The sequence below is a fragment of the Theropithecus gelada genome, chromosome 1 (assembly GCF_003255815.1).
Source record: "Theropithecus gelada isolate Dixy chromosome 1, Tgel_1.0, whole genome shotgun sequence".
Taxonomy (NCBI): domain Eukaryota; kingdom Metazoa; phylum Chordata; class Mammalia; order Primates; family Cercopithecidae; genus Theropithecus; species Theropithecus gelada.
The window spans coordinates 137,038,839-137,048,903 of NC_037668.1; the positions used below are offsets into that span (position 1 = coordinate 137,038,839).

The following is a 10,065-nucleotide window of genomic DNA, read 5'->3' on the forward strand; positions in this document are numbered from 1 at the left end:
ACCTCTCATTTTAAAGCAAAAGCTAGAGATGATTAATCTTAGTGAGGAAGGCACATCTGAAGTAGAAAGAGGCTGCTTGTGCCAGTCAGTCAAGCTGTGAATGCAAAGGAGAAGTTCTTGAAGGAAATTAAAAGTACTCCAGTGAACACACAAATGATAAAAAACCAAAACGCTCTTATTGCAGATATGCAGAAAGTGTGCATGGTCTGAATAGAAAATCAAACCAGCCACAACATTCCCTTGATCCAAAGCCTAATCCAGGGCAAGATCCTCTCTTCAATTCTATGAAGGTTGAGAGAGGTGAGGAAGCTACAGAAGAAAAGCTTGAAGCTGGCAGAGTTCATGAGGTTTAAGGAAAGAAGCCATCACCGTAACATAAAAGTGAAAGGTGAAACAGCAAGAGCTGATGGAGGCGCTGCAGCAAGTTCTCCAGCAGATTCAGCTAAGATCACTGATGAAGGGGGCCACACTAGCAACGGATTTTCAATGCACACAAAACAGTCTTCTATTAGAAGCAGATGCCATCCAGAACTCTCGTAGCTACAGAAGTCAATGTCTGGCTTCAAAGTTTTAAAGGACAGGTGACTCTCTTGTTAGGGGCTCACGCAGCTAGTGACTTCAAATTAAAGCCAATGCTCATTCACCAATTACAACAATTCTAAGGCCCTTAGAAATTGTGCTCAATCTACTCTACCTGTGCTGTATAAATGAAACAACAAAGCCTACATGACAGCACATCTGTTTACAGGATGGTTTACTATTTTAAGTCCATTAAAATATTAAAATACCTATTAACACAACATTCAAGTCTTATTAACTTTCAAGTCAACTTCCATAATTAACTTTCAAATTTTATTACTTAAGACATTTCATAAGGCTGCAGCTGCCTTGAACAGTGATTCCTCTGATGCATCTGGGAAAAAAAAATTTTTAAATCCTGCTGGAAAGGATTCACCATTCTAGATGCCCTAAGAACATTCATGATTCATGGAATGAGGTCAAAACAGCAACACGAACAGGAGTTTGGAAGATGTTGATTTCGGCCCTCATGGATGACTCTGAGGGAATCCCAGACTTCAGGGGAGGAAGTCACTGCGGATGTGGTAGAAACAGCAAGAGAACGAGAATTGGCAGTGGAGCCTGGAGATGGGACTGAATTGCTGCAGTCTCATGAGAAAATGTGAATGGATGACGAGTTGCTTCTTATGGATGAACACAGAAAGTGGTTTCTTGAGATGGAATATACTTCTGGTGAAGATGCTGTGCACATGGTTGAAATGACAACAAAGGATTTAGAATTGACATCAACTTAGTTGATAAAGCAGTGGCAGGGTTTGACAAGAGTGACTAATTTTTAAAGATGTTATGTGGGTAAAATGCTATCAAACAGCATCACATGCTATGAGAAGTCTTTTCAATGGAAGAGTCAATTGATGTGACAAACTTCATTGTCTTAAGAAATTGTCACAGCAACCCCAAACTCCAGCAGCCACCACCCTAATTAGTCAGCAGCCACCAACATTGAGGCAAGACTCTCCCCCAGCAAAAAGATGGCAACTCACTGAACACTCAGATGATTATTAGCATTTTTTGGCAACAAAGTATTTTAAAATTAAGGTACATACATTGGCTTTTTTAGACATAATGCTACTACACACTTAGTGGACTACAGTACAGCCTATAAAAGCATTTTATATCCACTTGGAAACCAAACATTTCATGGGACTTGCTTTACTGCAGTATTTGCTGTATTGCAGTGGCCTAGAAGCAAAACCACAGTTTCTCCAAGGTATGCCTTTTAGTTTGACCCCAGACTGCACTCCAAAGCAGCGGCCTCATTCTACACTCCTCACAGCACCTCTAAGCTCACCTAATGTGCTACTGTCACTCAGACTTCAACATCACCTAGTGCTGCAGTTCCCATCACCTGCCCGAACCACCACCACCCCACTTGCCTCGAGTTAAAGCAGTATCTCATTATGGTTTTAATTATGATTCTCCAGTTACTAAAGAGCTTAAGCATCTCCTTATATTTTGCTGTTGTCAACCTCATGAAATAATAGCTACTCAATTAGGTAATGTAGATGGTAAAATGGCCCCAAACATTTTTATCTCCTCTCTTTGGCCACAGGATCCTGAAACTGAAAACGACCTTTGGGTCCCAACTATCCACAGCTTTCCCACAAAGCTCTGAAAACAAGAGTTGAGAAAAAAGTATTGAAGTACTGGACAAATACATCAATGTCTTCAGAATGTGTCCCCTACCTTCCAGCAAACAAACTGTTGCTTCTCTATGCAGTGCCTGGCCTCAGTTTCCTTCCACATGTCACCCACTCCCCACATCCTCTTGACCAGAGAGATCTGGCTGCGGCAAAGCCACAGGGACACAAGTGGCTCCTCAGAGCTTGCATGGTCAAGGGTTGAGTAAGGGTGTCTGTTTCAAGCCATTTCTACAAAACACCCTGTGGGAGCAGACCTGAAGGATTGGGGGAACCGCCATGCAGATATCGGGGAGAAACATTCCCTGGAGATCAGAGGCCGAGGCAGGGCCCACCTGGCCTGCTGAAGAGAGGCCATCGTGCTGGGTCTGCTGGGAGCAGGGGGCACAGTGGTGACCAGAGAGAGGAACAGCTGGGGGTGGATTATGTAGCGCCCCCCCAGGCCACTGGTAAGCTTTCCCTGAAGGAATCTGAGTTGCTGCAGGGCCTTGAGTACACCGGAGGCAGGCTCTTGCTTAGTTTTATTGTTTTAATAAATTTTATTGTGTATATTTAAGGTATGCAACGTGATGTTACAAAGTACAAACAGATAGCAAAATGGTTACTACTACAGGGGAGCAATTAACTTTCCCATCACCTCCCAGAGTCAACCATTTTTAGAATTTTGTGGCAAGAGTAGCTGAAGTCTAGTCATTTAGCAGGAACTCCCAAAACAGTGCAATTTTATTACCTACAGTCCTCCTGTTGTACATCAGATCACCAGACTGGTTCATCCTACATATTTTAAGGTAGAAACCCATCTACCTGTGGGGTTGAGAATGCACTGTTGGAGCAGGGGTAGGAGATGAGGTTTCCAGGTCTCCTGGGCAGTAGAGGACAGTGCCAGTGGGCCACGGTGGGGGACTGGCGGGGAGCAGTTAAGAGGAGGTCAAGGTCTGTGGCTACAGGAAAAGCCTGCAGGATTCCTTTGCAGACCTACTGTGGACTGTTAGAGAAGACGACTCAGAGACAGCTCTGAGATGTCTGTCTGAGGACTGCAGGGATTGGGCCCCTGAGTGAGTCTGGGATGAAGGCGTGGTTGGACCTGGAAGAGGGTTTGGAAGAGAGACCCACGTCGGAGAGGCAAGTGTGAGGTCACCATGGGGGTCTGGGTAAGACAGAGAGGCCACACGAGGATGCCAAGAGTCCATACACATGAAGAGGGTGGAGTGGAGAGGACACAAGGGAGATGGAGGATTATCAGCAAGGCCAGAGGAAGCCCTTGTGGAGGGAATGTCCCTACACAAAAATCCATTCAAAACAGACAAGGGCTTAATTGTAAGGCCTGAAACTGTAAAGCCAGCAGAAGAAAACACAGGTGAAAAACTCCATGACACTGGCCTAGGCTTTAGGGTCATATCACTTCTTGCATGTGACCCTAAAAGCACAAGCAACAAAAGAAAAATAAACAAACAGGATTACATAGAGCTAAAATGCTTCTGCACAGCAAAGGAAATCATCAACAGAGTGAAGACAACTCACAAATCGGGAGAGAATATTTGCAAACCATACATTAGGTAGGGGGTTAATATTCAAAATATACATGGAACTCAAACTCAATAGCAGGAAAGCAAATAAACAACTAAAAAATGGACAAAGAACCTGAAGAGACATTTCTCAAAAGAAGACACACCAATGGCCAACAGGTATACGAAAAAATGCTCAACATCATTAATCATCAGGGAAATGCAAACCAAATCACAATGAGATTATCTCACACTTCTTAGAATGACTAATTTCAAAGACAACAAATGTTGGTGAGGATGTAAATTATTATAGCCATTATGGAGAAACATATGGAGGTTATTCAAAAACTTAAAAATTTGAGTACTATGACCCAGCAATCCTACTGCTAAGTATTTTCCCAAAGGGAATGACATAAATATGTGGAAGAGATACCCACACTGTGTTTCTTACAGCACTTTTACAACAACCAAGATAGGCAATCAACCTACGTGGTCTAGAAGCAAAGTGGATAAAGGGATACAGTGGAAAAATTGATTAAGAAAATGTGGTGTATACACACAATGGAATACTATTTGGCCATAATAAAGGAAACCCTGCCATTTGCAACATGGGTGAATCTAGAGGACATTATTAAAATGAAATAAGCCAGGACAAATATCGCATGATCTCACTTATATGTGGAATCAAAATGTTGATTTATAGAAATAGAACAGTAGTTAGCAGGGGCTGAGACAAGAGGATTTGAGGAAATTCTAGTCAAAGGGTACAGAGTTTCCGTTATACAAGAATAAACTCAAGGTCTATTGCACAGCATGGTGACTTCAGCTGATAACCGTGTACTGTACACAGTCAGCCCTTGTATCTGAGTGTCCCACATACGTGCAGAGGGAGGGCTGACTGCAGGGGACTTGAGCATCTGCGGATTTTGGTATCCAGGAAGGGGTCCTGGAACCAATGCCCCTTGGACACAGAGGGATGACTATGACTGTATTTGAAATTGCTGAGTGTAGATTTCAAATGTTCTCACCACAAAAAAAAACATGAGATGGATACATGAATCTGCTTGATTCTGTCACTCCACAATGTACAGATATCAAAACATCACACTGTGCCCCATAAGTATATAATTTTTTCAAATAGAAACAGATTGTGATTGACAGGGTGGGATGTTGCTGGTCAGCTAGATTAGGTGAGGATGGCGAAGCCACTGTTGGACCTGGTGATGTGGAGACACTTTGATGTTGCGGGAGACTCTGTCCCATCAGGACCTGGCCAGGCATGCATCACAGGTGTGCAGCGCAGGGGCAGGGACACTTGGGGACGACAGCAGACTGCAGCAGGTAGAGACAGTGAGAAAGACAAACTGGAGGTCTCAGGATCGGGATGTTGTTGGCGTGCTGACAAAGATTATCTACTTGGCCAGGCTCTGGAATCTTCTCCTAGGGTCCTCTGTGCCCTTTCTTATGAAATCCAGTTTTAGCAAGAACCCTAATTTGGTTTAACCATAATATCTGACCACCCTCAATGGTACCTGACTGGATTCCTATCAGACCGTTTGCAACCAATGTCTGATCACCCTGCCTGCCTGCAGCAAGGACTCTGTGAGGTGGGTTTAGCCAGACCCCCCTCAGCCCTGATGTCTCCTCACAGTCATTCCCACCAATGGACCCCACACTGCTCCTCGGCTTCTCCAACCCCAGCCCTACTGTGTCGGGGTGGAGCCCCATCTCCCCTGAGGCCCCAAGGAAAGGGCTCCACACCCATCTCCATGGTCCCAATGAAAGTTCTCCTCACCATGCTTTAGCAAGTGTCACGAGGAATTTTCCTTTGACACTGGAGGGTGGCCAGAGCAGGGGGAAGAGGTGGACACACGGAGACGAAGCAAACGAGCTGACACAAACTCACTTTATTCAACATTGAACCAGCCCACACGCTGGGTAGGTCAAACTCACAGACATCGCACCAAAGGCCGGGGACTCGGAAAGGCTGAAAGGCTTCATCTGGAAACAGGCACTGCTCACAAGCCCAGCTATACCCAAATCTCAACATCTGCCTGCATCTATGTCCCAGACTTTGCAATCCTGTCCCCAGTGCTGAGTTTCTGTCAACTAGACGAATTTATCTACACACAAGGATGCTGCAGGCAACTGAGCTACTGCTACGAGCTTTGCAAAATTCAACTACTAAAGGAAATGGGAAGAGAGAAAGAGCCAGAGAGAACAGCAAGATGAGACACCATGGCAGGGCCTGGAGATGCTAAATGGGGTTAGCCACCTGCCAGCCCCCTCGCCCATGAAAAAGGAGAAAGAGAGTTCCTTCTACGGAGGCAGGTGGAGCACAGGGAGGGCTTCTGGGAGACACAGAGGCAGGGTGGGGGCCAGGAAGGGGGAGGTGGACAGAGCGACGCGGATAAGGCTGGGCGGAGCCCAAGCCCACCTCAAGAGGAGGGCTGCCTCCTCAGGAGGCATCAAGGTGCAATCCAGTCTTCCTTTCTCTTCCCTGAAGACCTGAGTTCCGGCCTTCACAGAGCCTCATGTGCGTTCTTCTTTCTAGATGTTAACCCCAAATTCGACACTCAATGGTGCACCTCAGGTACCTGCCAAGGATCTGTGGGCCCGCATGGAAGGTGCAGGGTCTGGGTCCGTGGATGACAAGGTGAGGGGCAGATAGGTGACAGAGGAAGGGCATGGCCCAGAGCTGCCAGGACTCATGGAAGATGGGCTGTGGCCAGGACTTCAGGAAGGGTCGGGCACAGGTCGGAAGGGTCCTCAGGTCCAGCCTCTACCGGGAGGTGTTTGTAGCCCCCAAAACACTCACGCCTCAGGATGAAGGATAAAGGAACATTCTTGAAACACACAACTATATAGACCGACCCAAGGCCGGGCGCCTTCCACGCTTCCCTGACAGCCACACGCTGACACTTCCCAAGGAGATGAGGATCCATCCCCTCCTGCCTCCAACTCTGGGACTGCCGCCGGTTGGCACCATCACTGCATGGGAAGGTAGAGGGAAAGACAGAGACACAAAACAACAGAGAAAGAGACACACAGAGGCAGAGACAAAGACAAAAGGAGAGAGTGAGAGAGAGCAAGAGAGAGTGCACATGAGACAGTGCATGAGGTACTGTCCTGAGCACAACCAACCCAGGGCCTAGCCCAGACTTCTGTCTCCCCAAGGCCAAAGCCTTGTCACCTATGGCTGGCACAGGCAATTGAACCATTCAGGGCCATCTGGGTTGCTGCGGGCTCTGGGGTTCAGCCCAGGCCCTGGACAGAGGCAGAAGAAAAGCCCTGAGGCTGAGTTTCTTGCCTGCTTCTGCCCTCAGAACCCTAGGACGAGGCAGAAGCCTCAGGCACTTGGGATACCAAGTGTCCTCCCTTGTGAAGGTCAGGGACACCTCGGACCCTTCTCAACTTAAAACCCCTTCCTATCACCTTCCTTGACCACACACCCATTCCCAAAATCAGCCCTGCAAGGCCACGGCAGTGGGAGTCAGGCTGGGCTTTTAAGCCTTGACCTCGGGCAATGGCCCCCCAGTGGCTCGCTGCTGCCTACATCCACCCTGGCCTGATGGTGGACAGACCCAGCGGGGATCCCACACCTGCAGCAGCATGCTGAGGCCCAGGTTCCGGTGCTTCTTCTCCAGCTCCGACACCGCCTGCAGCAGTGACCTGAACCGCTCAGTGGGGTCAGCCAGCTCGTCCTCAGGTAGCCCCTCCTCCTTCTCAGCCTCCTGCAGGAAGTGCTCCTCCTCCTCCACAAAGAAGGCCCGCAGCTTCTTGTAGTCGGTCAGTGCCTTCTTCCTACGGTCCATCACGTGTCCCTGCAGACAGGTGGCAGGAAAAGACCTGTGTCCTCGCCCACCCTCCCCAGGCGAACGGGAACCTGTTCCCTCTTGAAGGAGTTAAGAACATGCCACTCTAAAACATGCTGCTCAGGCACGAGTGCGGTGGTTCACGCTTGTAATCCCAGCACTTTGGGAGGCCGAGGTGGGTGGATCACTTGAGGTCAGGAGTTCAAGACCAGCCTGGCCAACGTGGTGAAACCCCATCTCCACTAAAAATACAAGATTAGCCAGGCGTGGTGGCACATGCCTGTAGTCGTAGTTACTCAGGAGGCTGAGGCAGGAGAACCACTTGAACCAAGGAGGCAGAGGATGCAGTGAGGCAAGATGGCACCACAGCACTCCAGCCTGGGCAACAAGAGCAAGACTCCATCTCAAAAAAAAAAAAAAAAACTTGATGTTTTTTCTCCCACTAATCTATCTGCCTTTTTTTCGAGATAGGGTCTCACTCTGTCACCCAGGCTGGAGTGCAGTGGTGCCATCATAGCTTACTGCAGTCTCAACCTCTTGGGCTTAAGTATCCTCCCACCTCAGCCTCCCAAGTAGCTGGGACCACAGATGCACCACCACACCTGGCTAATTTCTTAATTTTTGTACAGATGGGGGTCTCACTATGTTACCCAGGCTGGTCTCGAACTCCTACCCTCAAGCAATCCTCCTACCTCAGCCTCCCAAGTTGCTGGGATTACAGGCATGAACCACTGCACCTGGCCCTGTTAGTTTAGCTTATGTCAGTTTAATTCTCCGGCCCAGCCTGGGACCCTAAAAGGGGAGAAGTAGAGTTCTTTCTCCCTGACACTGCAGTGGTCAGCTGCACATGAAGACAGTTCCTCTCCCGTCTCCCATGGCCAAGGGGACAGTAAATCCTTGAGTGGCCCTGCTAGGTCTAGAGCCTGTCAGGCACGTTACTGTCAAGGCAGGACACACACCCATCTTGCCAGAAACTGTCCCTGCTGTGCCCACACCAGAACTCCAACAGCTGAAAACCATCCCATCATTCAACAAACAGCGTTCACACTTGCCACTCTTCAGTTGGTTTCCAGCCAACCCCTAACCTTGGAAACAGGAGAGCAGAGGAGAATGCTACTGTGATTTTACTCAGAGTCATGGATGGCTTCCACCTGGCCCTGGGCCACACAGGGCAGGTGACAGCCATAGTCATGAGAAGCCAAGGCTTTTGTTGCTGAGAGAGAATGCAAATGACAGCTGGGTGTCTGCTGGTTGGCTGATGCGGCACACTGCAAACTCCTTCCTTTGAATTTAGGTGGCTTCCCTCATCCCAGCATCTAAGCCACCAACCCCCAAAACAGGACAGATTGAAAACTCCAACCTAAAACCTGTGGGCAAAACAAGTCCCTTGGGGGTAACACATGGTTATTGAAAACTTGGAGGTCCCCAAAGCCTTCCAGCCTCACTTGCACTGGGCAGTGTTGACCACTTACAAGGCAAGGAGAAGTTCAGAGCAGCCCCCAAGGGCAGTGTGGAGTGCCAGGGGTCCGACTGGCATCAGGGACTCTGTGTGTCACCTGTCACTGTCTGAGTGAGGCCTGCACCTCAGGCCTGTGGAGAGTAGGCAAGGGCTCAGCACCACCGGGAACAGAGAGAGTCTACCTCAGCCTCAAGCTGGGGTAAAAATGCGGGCCTCAGCCTCGAGGTGCAGCCAATTACCCAAGAGCTGCTGCACCTTTGAAAATCACTCTGTCTTTCAGGTTAAAAGGAGGAAGTAGGAATTTATGAAACCCAGAGAAAATGGCACACAGATTTTTTACTACACATGAGGAAAAAGTCACCAAAGAGAGTTTAAACGACTGAAGAGCTTTACTTGTGAGTAACCTCAAAGAATCTAGTGGGATGTCCCTTTGGGATGTAATGCTGTGGAAGGCACCCAAGGAAAGTAACACTGCTGTGGTCTGAATGTCTGTGGCCTCCCCAAATCCCCATGCTGAAATCCTCGTCCCTAAGGTGATGGTGTTAGGAGGCAGGACCTTTGGGAGGTAATGAGGTTGTAAGGGTGGAACTCTCAAGAATGGAATCAGTGTCCTTAAAGGACCCCAGAGACACCCTTACTTCTTCCATGTGAGGACACAGTGAGAAGGCACCATCTATGAACCAGGAAGCGTTCTCAACAGACACAGAATGTGCCAGTTCCTTGAACCTGGATTTCTAGCCTTTAAAAAAAAGAATGGTCTCGATCTCCTGACCTCGTGATCCGCCCGCCTCGGCCTCCCAAAGTGCTGGGATTACAGGCTTGAGCCACCGCGCCCGGCCTAAGGCTAACATGGTGAAACCCCGTCTCTACTAAAAATACAAAAAACTAGCCGGGCGTGGTGGCGGGCGCCTGTAGTCCCAGCTACTCGGAGGCTGAGGCAGGAGAATGGCCTGAACCTGGGAGGCGGAGCTTGCAGTGAGCCGAGATCGCGCCACTGCACTCCAGCCTGGGTGACACAGCGCGAGACTCCGTCTCAAAAAAAAAAAAAAAAAAAAAAAAAAAAAAAA

General features: G+C 48.5%; 1 protein-coding gene across 1 annotated transcript in view; it reads right to left on the reverse strand.

The window, feature by feature from the left end:
* Window positions 1-4,829: 4,829 nt before the first annotated feature.
* The window catches only part of RNF187 (ring finger protein 187), an 8,316-nt gene continuing 3,080 nt past the window's right edge, over window positions 4,830-10,065 (reverse strand). Inside the window, exons 4-5 of the mRNA XM_025393422.1 lie at window positions 7,327-7,548; window positions 4,830-6,715 (exon numbers count right to left, since the gene is read on the reverse strand). Coding sequence (XP_025249207.1) covers window positions 6,713-6,715; window positions 7,327-7,548 — 225 coding nt within the window. The 3' untranslated portion in view covers window positions 4,830-6,712. The remainder of the gene's footprint in view (window positions 6,716-7,326; window positions 7,549-10,065) is intronic.